Source organism: Triplophysa rosa, linkage group LG3 (genome assembly GCF_024868665.1).
Source record: "Triplophysa rosa linkage group LG3, Trosa_1v2, whole genome shotgun sequence".
NCBI classification, from domain to species: Eukaryota; Metazoa; Chordata; class Actinopteri; order Cypriniformes; family Nemacheilidae; genus Triplophysa; species Triplophysa rosa.
This window is the reverse complement of record NC_079892.1, coordinates 15,583,884-15,600,777: the sequence shown is the minus strand read 5'-3', so window position 1 is coordinate 15,600,777 and position 16,894 is coordinate 15,583,884. Positions and strand designations below refer to the sequence as shown.

Genomic DNA, 16,894 nt, shown 5'->3' with positions numbered 1-16,894 from the left:
GAAAACCATGTTTTCCGAGATGAATGGGTCGAGAGATTTGCATTTATTCTTCCTGCATCGACATGCACGAGGCTGGTTTGTCTCATTTGCTCGGAGTCTGTTGCGGTTGTCAAAAGTGGAAACCTTAAACTGCATTATGAAACTAGACAGAGACACTTTGAAGAAACTTGCCCGCAGCAGTCCGAGGTAAGGACACGGACATATATGAGCTCAAAGCCCAGTAGGAGCGATCTACACGGGTCCTCCTCCCTCACTTACCGCCCAACAACCAGCATATGAATGTTCACAGTGGATGTTAGGAAAACACAACAAGCCCTTTACTGATGGGGAAAAGTAAAAGAGTGCATGAAGGCTGCGTGTGAAACACGTTTAGAAGGAAAATAAAGACATGAACTAAAAGAAAATATTAAACAACCCCCCCCCTTCAGCTGCACCAGCCACAAGAAGAGATGTTATCAGATGATGATCAGTCACAACTTGATGCTGCTATTTTTTCATCTCAGTTCAGCAGAAAACAACACTTTAGTTTTCTTTTAAAGTTGTTCATGTTGAAATGAATGTATGTTCTGTGCAGGTTTAGAGATTAGGGCATTTTGCACATTTTCCTTCATTATATTGTTGTCAGACATTGTTATGCCGTTGTATAGATATGAAAAGACATGTTTATTTCTTTGGTCTGCCAAAAACCATCAATTCATGTTTTTTGGTATTTAATTATCCGCGCCCGGTTGCATAAAGCACCTTAAGTGTAATTTTCCCCTTAAGCCTTCTCTCTCGGCTCCAAAGTTCTGAGGGGAGAGGGAAGATTAACCATCGCCACCAAATGGTTATCTCACCTCAACCCCAGCAGGACAGTTTATAATTCTCAACCCTAACTTCAAAGGGACTGCATGTGGGGAACGAAGCCCTCTCCCATATTGAGAGACAGCAGATGGCCTGGATAACACCAGAGGACCTTCCAATACACAACACACCTTGGAAGGGTATTCTCTAAAACCAGCCACAATAAACTGTCCAAACTGTATTTATATATACTGTACATATTCCTCTTGCATGCTATTCCTATAACTAGTCTACCTGTAACCTTATACATGTTCAGGTTGTTCTATATCTTGTGTGTATTCATTTTCTAGAGTTAATGGCTGACTGATGAATTCTTGTGTGCCCTAATGTGACTTCATGTACTCGCATGTTTAGTACCGAAATCAGTCTCTTTAAGTTTCCTGCACAATGATGTATAGAATGTGAACCCGTCGTGCATCATATGTTTTTTATAATAACTTTAGTTAATAAGTTCAATTTGGCATCCATAAACATGCAAATAAGGTGTGGAGAAAGAGATAAAGAACGAATTTCCCGCTCACCGATGGCTGCTATACATTGGCCCGTTGACCCGCTGAGGGCGTGGCATGTATGAGCTTAAGACCAGCATCCTGCGACTCATTCTTTGCTCAGCTCGGCAGTTCAACTCCCCTGGGACCTGTCTCATGTCTTTGAGATTGACTTTCCGGCAAACTACTTCGGCAAACTTCATTGAACACTCCGATCTCCGGAAGAACTCTGCGAATTTCCTCATGGCGATGCAGAAAGAAGAAGCCAATGGTTGTGGTTTAGGCGGATGGACACAGCATGGGCTGCCAGATGACCTTGTAACAATGCGACATACACCCAGGTCTGATCAACCTGCGGTGGGCCTCCCTTGGCTGAGGGTGTCTTGTGATAAAGGGCCGAAACTCCTAATGAGGCTGAGGTGCACAACTGACCATGTGTCGCATTGATGGGAACCATACAAAGGGCGTTATCAGCAGCACCTCACCCAGGAAAATGGATGTGATGAAAGTGGGACAGACAACTCATGAGATGTCTCTCTGATAATGGCAAGGAAAGGCAAGTATGCTATGTATTTCTATAATCATTTATCCCCCAAACATAGAGGATGCCTACCCGACGAACCAGTGAATCCTCAGACTCCTTTCCTCTATTCATATTCTTGACTGCTCCCCCCGCCATGCTTAAGCGTGGGAAATGTCCCATTGGGCAATTCAACTGTGCTGATATAGTGGGATTATAACACCTAGTCCTATTAAAACAATCAGATTGAATGACCCTAATATTGCTGAGTGTACTCCACAAGTCACAATCAAATATCTGTAGTGTCACAGTGCTTGTGTGAGTAGATTAACACAGAAGAGCGTCACAGACAAATCCTGTTTCTACATGAATTTATTAAAGGCTCCTTTATTCTCACTTTCATTTATTCATTCATTGCATATAAATGTGGGATTGTGTGTGAGCTGCAGGTGATCTGAATCAGTCACACATCAGCATCTGATGAAGAGCTCAACGTGAGGAAGACTCCGCGTGCTCTGGATTTCACTCTTCATCTTCTCCACAACACATTCTGGAAAAGCAACAGGGGATTGAAATGTCTCAACAATATTTTTAAATAAAGATATTTGTGCACATTTCTGATTGTGTATTTTTTTCGTACTCTGCATGAAGTTGTCAGAAACATGAATGTGTTTTTACAGCTTTGAGTTTCACAATTACATTCTGGCAAAAAAATGAATTCAAATGACAAAATATAAAATCAGAGTCATTACATCCTCAGATAATCTGAATCAAGGACAATATCGTACAAACAAAAGCTTTTCGTGAACAAAAAGTCATTAAATAAAACTATAACATTTATTCTTATTATCTGAAACTGCAAAGCCCAATAACGTAAAATAATTCACATGATACAGATGGATCAGGACATTATATAAAAAACAGCGTACTCTTTATAGTGTTTGATTTCTAACTGGATCTTAAATTGATTTGATTGATGATCTCAGACTGCACGTGTAAAGAGAGCCGTCACACAACACGTCTGATTTGATTTGATGGCTTCAACCAAGTGAAAGAAATTTATGCCAAAATACTCGCCAGCCTTAGAGGTCAACAGCAACAAATGCATTTTCTCCTCCATTATCAAAGTTTCTTTTGTTTTCTCAACAATCCACCAAGGCATGGGCTTAAAAACACTTTACATTTTGCTTTGCATGATGCAAAATATTTCAGGAAAACAAACTGTCAGTCGGCAGTAGTTTAGAGAAAACACACCTTTAACGGTCTTTCAACACCAGCGAGAATAAATAAAGCCACCCGACTGACGGCCAACAGACAAACACACATTGGCTTTCATTCAAACATGCACTCGCACAAAAGAACCGGCCACACCCAGAGCCGCAGCCCACGCCGGAGGATTCTTCACATTTCATCAGCGTGTGGAGGTTTGCCTGCATCTGTCGCTGCGTTTCCTGTCGCCACAGGTGCGATGAAACCCACGGCGGGAGTGTTCGCGGTTCCTTTAGTCACAGCCGTGTCGTTCTCCAGCACTGACCCCCGCTGACCCGCCACATCTTCTGACACCTGCGGCACGTCCAACATCACCTCTGCCGCGTCCGATCGACTGTGATCCGTGGGAGGATCTGAAATCATCGGCTCATCTTGCCCCACGTCCTCAGAGAGTGACAGCGAAGCCACATCGTTCAGGATATTTCTGGACATCACTGCAGCGAGAAAAAAACACGCATTACGGTTCACACGAGACAACGCTGTCGGTTTTTGTCATTGCACACAGATTGATGTTATGATATTTGTCTCACCGGCAGACGAAGCGTAGCTGTCCTCCGCCGAGCGCCATCTGAACGGACTGTAACTGGGGAATATGATCAGACCCAAAGAGAAGATGATGATCTGTGAAGAGAGAAAACACACATCAAATCACTGCTGAAACTAAAAGATTCATCCGATGTTCAAGAGATCAGATCTGACCATGAGACACGTGCTCGTCTGCGCAGCTTTCGTGGCCGTTTGCTTGATCAAAGACTGCAGTTTGCGCAGCTGAGCCACAAGAGACCTGCAACCAAACACATGCCACTGATTCATCAACGACAGAAAACACAGCAGAGCAAGAACCGGATCACGCGTTCTGAACAGTTGTTTACAAGCAACCGGTGACATCACCTGTCACCCGTCATCTCTATTACACGTACATGTTGTGTTTCTCCAGCTGCTCCACCGTTCTCTGCAAATCTGTGTTCTGAGCTGAACACGCAGCCACCCTAAAACACACACACACATATAAATGAAAACACACAGACAGATTTTACTGACACGGGAGTCAATATGTCACCTGCTCTCCAGGCCGTCGATATAATCTTTCTTCCTTCTGCGACTGTCCTGCGCTGACAATTTGTTACGAATCTTCCGTCTCACTTTCTTCAGAATCCTCTCTTCAGCCTGTGAGATTCAAACACAGTTCAGTCAGTGCTGTACAACACAACACAACACAACACACAGCACACATGTGACCTTAGTTAAGGGCAGATTATTGGGCAGTGCGATTCCCTCCTGATTCAGAAGTGACTGTTCCTCTTCTGTCAGCTGAAGTTCAGGATAAACCTGATGACAGATTCTCAATCAACACGGGGTCTCCAGAACAGTCTCAACATCATCATAATAAAAACTGTACCAAAGAGCTGTCTGGCGTGTGTGTTTGTTGTGTGTCGTCACTCTCCATTTTGACAGGTGACACCAGTTCGTTGACCACACAGGAATCTGACAACAACATCTGAGAGCTCCAGTCGTCTGAAGAGAGAGAAGACATCAGTAAACGGACATCTGACATCATCACGTATGTCACAGACAGTGAAGTAAAGAGAGATGATGGTCACCCAGCTGTATAGAGATGACGTCCATGTGTGGCGGCCCCCGCTCCGTGATGACGGCCCCCAGACTGCTGATGTCATAAACCACCTGATAGACCGCAGGCATCTGCTGGACGTTGAGCATCTGTTCGTGCGATCCATCAGAACACAGATCCTCAGACAGTCCGCTGTCGCTCTCTGACAACACCTCCTGCACGCCTGCTGCTGCTGCTGCTGATGGTGATGATGTGTAAACCTCGTTTGGGTTTATGGCGTTCAGAACCTCCTCAGATTCACTGTCGTTCAAATCCTGTAAGACATTGAGTGATGCTTTATCACAGAGTACAGGACGGTGTGACTCACACGATTCAGTCCGAAGTCACGAAGTGATTCAGTGAATCGTGTTAAATGAGAGCAACACTCACACAATGTGATTCAGTGTTCCAGGTCTCCAGTCCAGGGTAAAGAATCCCAGAACACGCGTCATCCAGAAGCAGATGAGACTCTTCCAAGACCTCGTCAGCATCTTCTCCATTCTACAGCAACACAAATATGATCACATTCACTCAATTGTTCACAGTGGCTTAAAAGAACTTTAAGTTTCAATTAAGAATGTGGATGACGTCCACAGTAAATGGGCTGAATTTCACCTGTGGTGGTCACAGCTTGAGACAAATGTGGTGCTGTTTAAATTACTAAACTAAATATGAATTTGAACAAAAATGAGAAACTTTCTTAGTTGTTAGAAACAGTGAGGCACATTTAGTGAGGTGACATGAATACTGCCGAATTAATTGCAGGGTTTCTGTATGTTATATAGAAGCAAATCTACATACCTCTGCAGATTTATCAACATTTTTTAGAAGAGAATATTTGGCACAATGACATTTAACTATTCTTCAATTCGATTTCAATTCAGTTGTATTTATAGAGTGCTTTCCCAATCCTGCATAGTTTCAAACAGCTTGGCATACATTTAGGCAATAGTTACAGTATTGTGTCACGTGACAGGAGGAGCAATCTGTCAGATCCTGTTAAGAGTTTCAACAACATACAGCAAAAAGAATCCTGTTCTTCACCTTACAAACACTGAAACACAGTTACTTTTAATAACGTTTCGTGGTTTTCTTTAAGAATACAGAAAGTAAACGACACCAACAATGCGGAGTAAACAAATGAGAAAGAGACCGCAGCATCAAAACAAATGTGTCTGACACGAGCTGTCAACGCATATTGTGCTTAAATTGTTTCCTGCAGAAGTTGACTCACTTTCTCTGTGGATGTGATGTTCCCGGACACGATATCTGCTTCTCGCATTCTTCACTCACGCGTGTTTGCTCTGACTGTGAGGTTAACACGGATATTCATCAATCAGGATCCGGATCTTCTGGATCTATTGATTCACATCCGCGTTGAACGCGTGTGGGCGGAGTTTGGAAACGACACACTTCCCACAACTCCCCACCCCAAGCACAAGGATGAGTATAAATCAGTGGTTCTCAAACTTGTTTGTTGTAAGGCCCCATTTGTGAAGAGTGCATTGCTTTGCGGCCCCCCAAATAAAGACTTATAATCTTAAACTTAAAAGTTTAATTAAACCAAGAAAATATTCAGTTAAACAATGCTAAAACATCAATTCTTTTGGTTGGTCGTGTTGTTTTTCTGATGTTTGATTGCACAAAATGTATGATAAATATCTATATTTCTAAAATGCCACAAAATCTGTGGTCCCCCTGGAACCATCTTGGGGGCCCCCAGGAGACACGGCCCCCAGTTTGAGAACCACTGGTATAAATAATACTTTTGCTTTTCTCATTTTCCACTGCGTAGTTTCACCTTTACAACTGTAAACGTTTTCAGCATCATTATTCGTATGTGATTTCAGCAGTCTATACTTCTGTTCACCATTTGTAGGTTTCAAAAAGTTCAAAAACAGTTAGATTTTTTGCACGTGGTATCAGAGAGGGAGTAAACGCTGCTGTCTGTGAAATAGGCGATGCGCCGTAACTCTCGGACCCGTGCTCGGGTTTGGCTAGCGGCTGGTGCTGCTGCCTGTGTGCTAGTTTAGACAAGACTTCATTCATTTGTTTTGGCAATGCACCTACTCCAAAACTTTTTAGTTTATCCAATCTTGTTTTGTAAGTGACTTTTCTTTTTGTTTTAAAGATGCTTTCTTTGGATTGTTTGACTATTCACACGAAAATACAATAGACTTTTACAAAATTAATATGTCTTTTGTTAGCTAAATTTCACATTCATAAACAAAAGTTTACTGGCTCTAAACCTCTATTTTCTTTGTTCAAAGTTGACCTAGATGAATATGTGGAAACTATCCGAAGTTCTACTAATTTGAAATCTGAAAACTGTATCTCTGTATTCATCCTTTGTGTCTTTCGTAAAATGTCATTTTATTACCTTGTTTTTTGTTAACACTGGCAAGTGTTTTTATGTATTGTGGTTAATTACAAGTGTAATACTCATGAATGAATAAAAAATAAAAGTTTGTCTGAATCACGATATCTGATTCGCGAATGAGTCAAACCTTTGAACTGAATCTTGTAGGAAAAACTAGTGGAATTGAATTGAACACCCAAAAACGTTCGTTCAACTGAATCACTCGTTAAAATGAATCCGATTCAGAGAACAGTGACTCACCGCTTCCCGAAAACAGGAACTGAGCTCGAGCCCACCACTGGAACAATCCTCAACATAAAGCTTCGAACAAAGTCCGAATAATGTAAATACAAATGATTTGATATTGATATTAATTCTGTTTTATAAATGACGAGAGTAATGTGCTTCTGTAAGCAGAACCGATAGTGACCGTTAGTTTGCTTTTAGTCTCGATGTGTGTGTTTTGTGTTAAAGCTCATTTACAGATGGAAAAAGTTTATATTGGAGAAGAGTCGACTATCCAGGACACAAAGAACTAAACTTTACTTTTACTGGTAAGTACCTGGTAGTTTTGACAACTATAACGATGTGTGGCATTCTCTCTTGAAGGACGTTTTTTCAGTGCGTGTAGTTTCAGAAGAGATGTCGTTTCAGTTATTTACATCAACTGGTGCTGTGACATATGACAAACATTCCAGAGAGAATAGGTGTGTTCGAGCTCATGCGGCGCTGCGCAGACCGATATGCAGTCGAGGGAGGAGTTGAAAAAGAAGCAGTCAAGTCGCACACCTGCTGCTTGCCGTAGTGACGTGTTTTCTTTTCAAAGTGCGATTGAAGTGGATTAGAATAGTGGATTTGTCCAATAAACAAACGTTTAAATTAAAAAGTAGCAACCATAAACTCTTCATATTGCAAATGTTATGTGCTGCTTAACACCGTGTGCCTAAAGTTCATGGTAAACATAAGAATATATTATTAAATTACCAACGGAGTCTGTATTCATTTTATTTTAATTTTATTAAACAACACAAAATAACATGTTTATTATATTTGTACGAACAGAGTTTTAGCTGTTTTAAAAACATGCATTAATAAGTATTAGTTGAACTGAAGGCGTTATAATAAACCCGAAACGCACGTGATCGTTGTCTAGCCAATCATGAAAAGCCGTGTCGTCATCACAGCCTGGTGCAGCCGCTCCTGAGATGCTTTTCTCGAAACGCTCTCGCGCTACTTTAATACCCCATGTCGGTACACGATCCGGGATGCCTGCACGATCCGTCCGCGCATGCGCATAATGACGTAGTAGATAATTCTGTTTAGCGACGACACTGCACGATCTGTTCCACGCTTGAGCACCTTTGTACCGCGACTTTCACTACTGTCCACCTCTGGTCTCATGTCACTTCTGTGTGCACACTATGCGTTGAAATACTCTGTAACGTTTCCCCAGACTTGTTTGTAGTTCTTTCTTCATGTAAGTGCAGATAGTCTAGGCAGAAATGCATATTATGTTCCTTGTTGTGTTCTGTAACCACCATTGAAGGGATTATTCCTCATTTAGATTATATAGATAGATATATTAGCCTATATATAGACCCATACTAATACAAAACGAGTCGATTTAAAGTTAACTAATATTAGCAGCTTTTAATAAAAACCGTCTTTGACAATACTACTGACCTCAGATCGAAACACAGCAAGTTAAGTAGGCCTAATGCCATGCAGCAATGGCCGGCATGCACTGCTTCAAGTCAGATTTCGATCGATCTGCGCAGCGCCGCGTCAAGTCGAACACCTATTAAATAGCGTGTGGTTGTGTTTCAGGTGTGATGGAGATCATGTGATGATGGATTCAGATCAGACCTCGCCGGTGTCTGTTGTACCTGAGCTCTACATCAGACTGTCTGCTCTGTCCGTTGTGTTCTGTGTCAGTGTTGTGTGTGGTTTCGGTCCGCTGTGGATCATGAGACGCCGTGTGTTCTTCACCTCAGATTCAGGTGTGTGTGCGTGTTGTGATGTGTTCAGTGCGGTGGAGCCGTGTGTGTGATTCTCATCTGTGTTCAAGGATCTCGAGGTCTGATGTCCAGCTTTGCCTGTGGGGTTTTTCTAGCGACTGCACTGTTGGAGCGCCTCCCAGTTTACCTGGACAACACGAAACAGACATTCGGTCGTCTGGGGGTCACGGTGAGTCTGCGTGAGATTGCGCTTCATTAAATCCTTTTGAGCTCACGGTTGACGCAGAGACGATGCTGATCTGTCAACAGCTTCGTTTCCCCTTACCCGAGTTCATTCTGGTCATGGGCTTCCTGGTCGTCTTGGTAGCGGAACAAATCCTGCTGGCTTTCAGAGACCAGTCCCGCGATCTGTCGTGCGAGAAGGAAGCTCTGCTCGATTCCGGTCTCCAGCGAGACGCTCATTCCTACCAACAGTCACCCTTCATGCGGAGACGAGCGTCAGGGACGGACGGATCCTGTTGTCCAGAGGACGTGAGGTCGCACGCCGCTCTGCGGGTGTTTTTTCTTCTGTTCAGTCTGTGTCCATACGCCGTCTTCGAGGGTCTGACCGCAGGAGCGCAGCTGGGACGAGAGCGGCTCCTGGACATCTGTTTGGCATCGGTTCTTCGCGAGGGAACCATCGCTGTCAGTCTGGCGTTTCGACTGATTCATTCTGATCTCCGCCGGACAGCGGTGGCCGCCGCTCTGCTTCTCTTCTCTGTCATGAGTCCAGTCGGGATGGGACTCGCCGGCGTCCTGGCTGAGATGAAGCCCAGTCCTCAGGTCCAGCTGGTTTATTCTGCGGTAGAGGGTCTGACATTAGGGATCTTCATCAATGTCACCGTCGTGGCATTGATGTGGCACGGACCGGCCTCTCCAAAGCATCGCATCCATAAAGTAGCTTTTCTCCTAACTGGTTTTGCAGTCTTTACTGGTGTTTTATTCATTCAAACATAAACTTCTGTCGAGGAGTTCAGTGTTTCAGTAGCAGACAGACTAGTGTAGTCATTCCGTGTCAAGCACCCTGGGTTGTGCCTTACAATCGATCTCTGAACGCATCTTTATAATCATACTGTTAAGGTCTTCACTCTTTATTCAAGCGTATTCTTTACGATGTATTATAGAACTTGTATGCAAGTTGAGTTTGGAGTGTAAACTGAAGTTCAGCATTGAGAAGAGTCAAGAGGATTTGAAGGTGATTAAATGTGAATATTGGTCAAATATGTTCCCTTGACATGACTTTTGGCCACTGCTGTGTCAGACACACGTCAATAGAGTTGAATTGAGCAGTGCAGTTTAGCACTGCTCAAGTTAAATTAGTTGAATTTAGCTCATTATCTAAACTCTTATTACACGGCTGGTTGGAATGCTTGATTCTGATTGGCCAGTCGCGACATTTGCAGGTTCGTTATTCCCAGATAACAACCGCTCAAAACGAATAACACACGGTAACCCGGATGCAGCAAATGATTTTGACAGGTTTTGACAAATTAAATATAAATATGTCTTTTAATAACATATTTACAAACGATTAAACCAAATTGCCTGTTCGTGACATCTGAATGTCGTTTCTTACCTTAAAACCGAAAGTAAACGGCTTTTCCTCACAGAAGGTCTGCATTCGGTAAAAATGAGCTAATCAAATATTTCACATTTCATGTCCAGTTTTCTTCTCATGTGGCAAGTAGCCGTGTAATAAGCGGGATAATGTACAAGCAGTCAGCTGTTATCATGAAATAAACCCTTCAGTGTGACACAAGAGCCTTATTTCTGCCATAACAACTGGCTGCCTGGACATTAGCCCTTTACTACTTTCATCGTTTCGTTTCAGCGTTTAAAATAATTTCAACTGTCTGTTCAGTATTATATTATTTAGTTCATAATTGACAGAGTAATACAGTATAGTAAGAGTGATTTCCCAAAGCTAACAAAAGCTACAATAAAAGTTGAATTGTGTTTCTGTTCAGTTTGTTTATAGATACAGAACACAGTGTGCGTCTCTGCCTGTCCATTTTGTCATGTCAATAAAATGTGTGTGCGCGTGTGTGTGTGTGTGTATTAGTGTTTAAGCCATTTTGAATGCAGATGTGTTTATGTGTTACAGTTTACATACAGCATATATGAGTAAATACAGACACATTAACAGAAGTGTCAACAAGTAATCTATACTCAATAAACATTCAAACTGGTACATGATGTGTTAGGGATTACTATTCGGCTAAAGCGCATGCGCAGGGTTCTGTACCCTGGTGCGCACCTGATTTTTGTGACAGCTTTTACATTCGCGGTTTTTCGTGCAAACCGTGCCCCGTTACGAACTAAACTGCAAGCGTGAAAGCGCCCTAAGGGGGGCCTCACCCCTGACCACCTTAATCCGCCCCTGGATACAGCGAGTGACTGTGCGCGTGTATGTGTGCAAGTCTCGCTCGTGCCCCTAGAGGGCTCAGCTGTCTCTCTGTGTGTCAGTCAGTGTGTGTCAGTGGGTCTGTATGTGAGTTCGGGCTCGTTCATCATGTCCTCCGCAGGTGCTGCAGGAGTTTGCGGACCCGGACCGACACCGGGCCCGAATCACGGCGCGTCCAACCCGCGAAAGTTTAGCGAGAAGATCGCGCTGCACACGCAGAGACAGGCGGAGGATACCGCGGCGTTTCAGGAGGTCATGATGGACCTCACCTCCACCCGGGTAACACACACACATTCACGGGGTCCGGTATCCCTCTCAAAATGTCAAATACGTGTTTTTCTCTTGATTTCGGGAACGCGCTCGGGGGGTGGCGGGAGTGCGCACGAGCAGGTAGTTAGCATTCTAGCTAACGGAAGCTAATGAAGTAACGCGGATTTAATGAAAACGGCATTAAGTAATGCGGCTAAACTGATTGTAGATAAACTACAGATGTTAATAAAAGCATTATAAAAGTAAAGATGAGTGAATGCGTGTTAAATGTGCGCGTGATTGTTGAGACTAACAGACAGGAAGCGCTTTGCTAAAGATTAGCACGAGCTCTCACATATTTCTTATCTAATTTTTTATTTTATCGTCATTTCTATCCCAGCGAATCGTAACAAAAGTTAATAATAAATATAATTATGTTCTGTCGCAGATGAATGAGCTTGAATAACAGATGTTTTACCGTCAGTGTGATGTCTGTTGTGATTTCGTTTATCTGATGTCAATCACAGTTAAAGCACCACATTATGTAATACGATACTATAGTCTACCTATATATAACACCATATAATACTTTTTGTATGTACAGTGCGAGTGTCATTAAAACAATTCAGATTAAGGGTTAGTGTGTATATATACAGTATGAAAGCATATTAATGAAACTGGCATAACTACATTATCGTGTTATTAGTAGGGCAGCGCGGCACGGATGAATTATCGCGATATCGCGTGGGCTCGTGCTGCGGCAATCATGTGCTATAACGGTGTATAGCCACTTATTTGTGTGAACTGCAGCAGTGTTTCTTGAACGCGTGTTTCTTATATCATTTAAAATGGTTAAATATATTTTAGTCTAATTTTTAGACCAATTTAGGGTCTGCGCTTTGCCTGCAGAACGCATATAATTTTGTAATTTTAGTTTCATTTTTGTTGGTCTGTGTTTCTTATATTTCTTGGTGTTTATATTTGACAAACGGTTTATCAAATATAAACACAAGAAGCCCAGACAAACAAAATTGAAAGTACCTCCATTAAAGTGTTTAAACATAAAACATGAGGGACGGTGATGGAGACACTTGAGCAGAACCATATCCATCTACATCAGCATAACCGATATAAACTAAACATACGAACAGAAGGATGTGACACATAATACTGATCAAATGACAATCAATAGCTTGAATGGACTGTAAGTCACTTACAGTGACAAATGCATAAATGTAAATATAATTCAGCCATAACACACTCATTCTTTCATGGGGAGCAGACTTGTAACACTATAGTTACTGTGGATACAGTTTTGTTTTGTTACATGATGTAGTACTGTAGTAATCATGTGAGAAGTACAGTGGGCTATTGAGAATCAAGCACTTCTACCAGCCTTCATGTATGATCTGTTCACACTGTTGAGTTCTGACAGTACTAATAATGTTATGACTGTCATACGGCTCACATATAGGCATGGCCCGGGATGAGATTTTGGCAGTATGATAACCTTAAGCCTAAATATCGTGGTTTCACGGTATGCCGGTTACTGCTTTAAAATGTGTTCTTTTAAATGTCTGGGTAAAAACCATTGAACACAATACATTTCATTTTTAGGAAACACCAAGTATTTGGATCGGTAGTAAACATGAACAGTATGTCAGGTTAAATCAGTGCTTCCCAAAGTTTTTAAAGCATGGCACCCCTTTCTAGTCTTTTCGTTACAAGCATTTCTAGTCATTAAACTTACATGCGTACATAAATATATAAATAAAAATAAATGAAGTGCAGATGAGCAAACCACAAATTAAGCATAAACAAAAAACAGCACAGAACCTGCACTTTCCCTCTTTGATGAGACATAAAAACAGCTCATATCTTATTCTTCACTCTAAAAAAAATTGTAAAAATAGTGTACAATATATTAATATGAAGGAATTTTCCTTATTCATTTTTTACAGTTGTTTTACCTGTATTTTACATTTTGCACTGCATTAAATTACATTTTAGCATCAATGGAAATGTCCGTAAAATAAAGAAAAATGTTTTGGTAATTTTCTGCCGGTACTTTATCCGTTTTTTACAGGATTTTTCTTACAGTGTTGGGAATAGTATAACAGAACATTTGAGTGGTTTTAAAAACGTTGACTTTTTTTACCACGGAATACATTGAAACCGTTATACAGCTCACACATAGAAGATCTGTGCCTTCATCTCATGAGGGAGAGAGAGACTTTCTGAATTCTGTAGTAATTCACAACACTGTTTTCTGCAAGTGTGCGTTCACACCGCCAGAGATTGTGTCGCTAGTCTCTTTCTACGAGGTCATTAGACGAGGCGTTCCGAGCTTTGATTGCTATAGTAACAGCTACAATCAAGCCCTGCAGTAACTGACGAGAGACGGATGATGTGAGCTTCACTGCTGTACTCCTATTGGTAGTCGCTCATCATTTGCATAAAGTTGAGCGATTCTCAACTTTGTCGCGTCGCTAAACACGCCCACTTCCTGTCGGCAACGGTCACTGTCGCCGAAAGTAGCCATTAAAATGAATGAGATCGCGTCGCAACGCTCCTTCGCTGCTAGTCGCCGTCAGTGCAGAGCTGTCTGAAGTAATGTTAGAAATACTTTTTGTAGTTGTTTAGTTGTTGTGTTAACATGTTGTCACACCTGTGTAGTTATGCTGGTTTCATTCTCATCCCCTGTTTTTAGTGTCCACACTTAAATCACAAGATCACACTTTTTTTACCGTTGAAACACATTCGGTGTGTTTGTGTTCTTTCACTGGTGAAGATGCTCTGACAGCTGCTGGTTTGATTGTTCAGATTCAGGCACAGAAGGTCCGATTGTCCAGAACTCAGGGCCCGTATTACGGCGGATCTCTGCCCAACGTCAACCAGATCGGCAGGAACATGTCAGAGCTGCAGGTGAGTGTGTGTTTGTGATAGGAGTGGAGTGGATTGTTTTAAAGCGTGTATGATTCCCTGTGTGTGTTTCTGGCAGGGCTCGTTTCAGTCTCCTCTGGACTCCTGTCGCTCCACACGACATCATGGTCTGGTGGAGAGAGTCCACAGAGACAAACACTTCGTCTCGCCCAGCAGACCCTACAGGAGACAAGTATCCTTCTGTACAACACATGAGAGAGACATGACGGTCATCAGCGAGCGCTCATTTGACTTCATTTGACTCTGTTGTGTAGAATAAAGTGTTTTCATCTCATATGACTGGACATCATTTCAAAATAGATCTGAATAAAAGTGCGAGGACAGATTTCAGTCAAACATGCTTCAGATCGCAGGACGTTCAGCGTGAATGTGTTAGTCTTGTCTGTCTGTTTGTACCCTTGACCTCTGACCTTAGATGGACAGCTCTCACAGCGCCTCTATGTATCTGTCTCCGCCCCCTGACTCCAGCTGGAGAAGGTAACATTCTCATTGGTCGTGACTCGTCTCAATAAAATCCCATTCACACAGCCCACTGATCCCAGAAAATTGCCCAAAAATTGCCAGAGTGCCTTCTGTGTGAACGCAAACGCATCCCGGATTGATCCGAAAAGTGATTCCGGAAAGGGGACCCAGTAACATTAGCGGGATGAGTCCCGGAAAGCCCCCTGTGTGAACAAAAGGCAGAAACAATGCCGTAAAAGCTGTGTAGTGAAGACGCACATCTGTAATAAATCCTAAATAATTTGGCTATAATCCTAATCACTAAACTTAAGGTCAGATGCGAGAATAGCGTTGTCTGCTTCTAAATGCAGTTTAAACTTGAAATTACGTTTCTTTTTTTTTCAAAACTTTAAATTAAGGGTTTTTAATTCGAAATTTGGCGTTTCTATCACTAGCCAGGTTTCCATTACAGATTTGCGCAAAAGTTAAGCGATGTTTTTCTAAATGTTGATAAAAACAATATTGCGGAATGACTGCGTTTCCTTTAAACAATGTTTAATGCGATTAAAGTGTATTTTGATTCTTCTCCTGATGAGTCATTCTGGCCGTACTTCTTCTGTGTACATTTTATGGCAGATTGCAAACCAACTTTAGTGCATAGTGCCACCTTCTGTGATAAAAGAGTGAGGAGAAATCTCTTTATTTTCTTATATATTTTCATCAAACTGTGTTTTTAAAAAACAATAAACTTATTTTTAAACTCACACTTTTGCACATTGTATTACTGATAAATGATTATACCGTGCCTTTTGTATTGCATTAGGCTATGTTGCAAAAATACTGGCTCATTTTTACTTTGCAGCGTTCCGTTATATTTTTTCATTTAGGCTCTATAAATTTGCACTGAACAAGCCTGAACAATTTGCTTTTATTTGTTTTCATATGACATTTTGTATTTATCAAGAAAAATTATAAATAAAATAGGTTTGTTTTAAAATTGACGTCTTTGTCATGTGCAAAAGGCAACAATATATACTACAGAATAATAGCCATAAGAATAGAGATTATTAGGCCTATTTGGCCATAAATAAAGGAAGGCAGTAATAATAACAAATTGCACTATTTGGCCACCTAAATACACCACCGTGATCAACCCTATCTTCATGATAAAAAAAAATGCACAAAACATTACATCGCAGTAGATTACGTCACGTGTCTTCACGGGATGTGTGTGGACGCATGCACAGATTCCAGAAAATCACTGGCAGTGTGAATGAACAAAATAACGATCCTGGTTTTCCAGGATCTGTGTGTGAAAAGGGCTTAACAGGCGTGTGTGTGTCTGTCAGAAGATCTTTTTCTGTGTTTGTAAATCTTCTTCTGGTCTCATGGTGTCAGGAAATGTTCTGCTTTCACCGATAAATCATCTGAAATCTTTTCTATTGACATCAGCCAAACTAACACACGCACATAAACACATTTAACTTCTCAACATCATAACGGCTCAACACTTCTGCTGACCATCCACCCTGCTCAGCGTTCTTTCCTTCTTCTCTTCCGCTTCTCTGATTCTCTCGCCTCTTTATTTCTCACTCACATCTGGAAATAACAGACGTTTTTCTGTCAATCATGAAGGAACTGGAACAGTAACTTTTCCACGGACAAGAGCCAGATATTCCATCAGCTTCCTACCACAGCACTCAACAGGTGATCTCTCTCTCTCTCTCTCTCTCTCTCTGTCTCTGTCTCTCTCTCTCTCTCTCTCTCTCTCT

General features: G+C 41.8%; 3 protein-coding genes across 3 annotated transcripts; 2 read left to right on the top strand and 1 right to left on the bottom strand.

The window, feature by feature from the left end:
* Positions 1 to 2,205: 2,205 nt before the first annotated feature.
* Positions 2,206 to 6,111, bottom strand: creb3l4 (cAMP responsive element binding protein 3-like 4). The gene is made up of 10 exons (XM_057329323.1): positions 5,964 to 6,111; positions 5,120 to 5,230; positions 4,722 to 5,004; positions 4,520 to 4,635; positions 4,360 to 4,449; positions 4,181 to 4,287; positions 4,041 to 4,109; positions 3,820 to 3,904; positions 3,651 to 3,741; positions 2,206 to 3,554 (listed from the first exon to the last, which is right to left on the bottom strand). The coding sequence occupies exons 1-10, from the start codon at positions 6,009 to 6,011 to the stop codon at positions 3,253 to 3,255; spliced, it is 1,302 nt and encodes a 433-aa protein (XP_057185306.1). The 5' UTR covers positions 6,012 to 6,111; the 3' UTR covers positions 2,206 to 3,252.
* Positions 6,112 to 7,327: 1,216 nt separating this feature from the next.
* On the top strand, positions 7,328 to 11,197 carry slc39a3 (solute carrier family 39 member 3). The gene is made up of 5 exons (XM_057329325.1): positions 7,328 to 7,431; positions 7,563 to 7,642; positions 8,916 to 9,088; positions 9,157 to 9,275; positions 9,356 to 11,197. The coding sequence occupies exons 3-5, from the start codon at positions 8,935 to 8,937 to the stop codon at positions 10,040 to 10,042; spliced, it is 960 nt and encodes a 319-aa protein (XP_057185308.1). The 5' UTR covers positions 7,328 to 7,431; positions 7,563 to 7,642; positions 8,916 to 8,934; the 3' UTR covers positions 10,043 to 11,197.
* A 275-nt stretch (positions 11,198 to 11,472) lies between these two features.
* Positions 11,473 to 16,861, top strand: LOC130551599 (CREB-regulated transcription coactivator 2-like). Its single transcript, XM_057329329.1, has 5 exons — positions 11,473 to 11,768; positions 14,562 to 14,663; positions 14,740 to 14,853; positions 15,097 to 15,158; positions 16,758 to 16,861. Exons 1-5 carry the CDS (start codon positions 11,598 to 11,600, stop codon positions 16,831 to 16,833), a joined length of 525 nt encoding a protein of 174 aa, XP_057185312.1. The 5' UTR covers positions 11,473 to 11,597; the 3' UTR covers positions 16,834 to 16,861.
* The last annotated feature ends 33 nt before the right edge of the window (positions 16,862 to 16,894 follow it).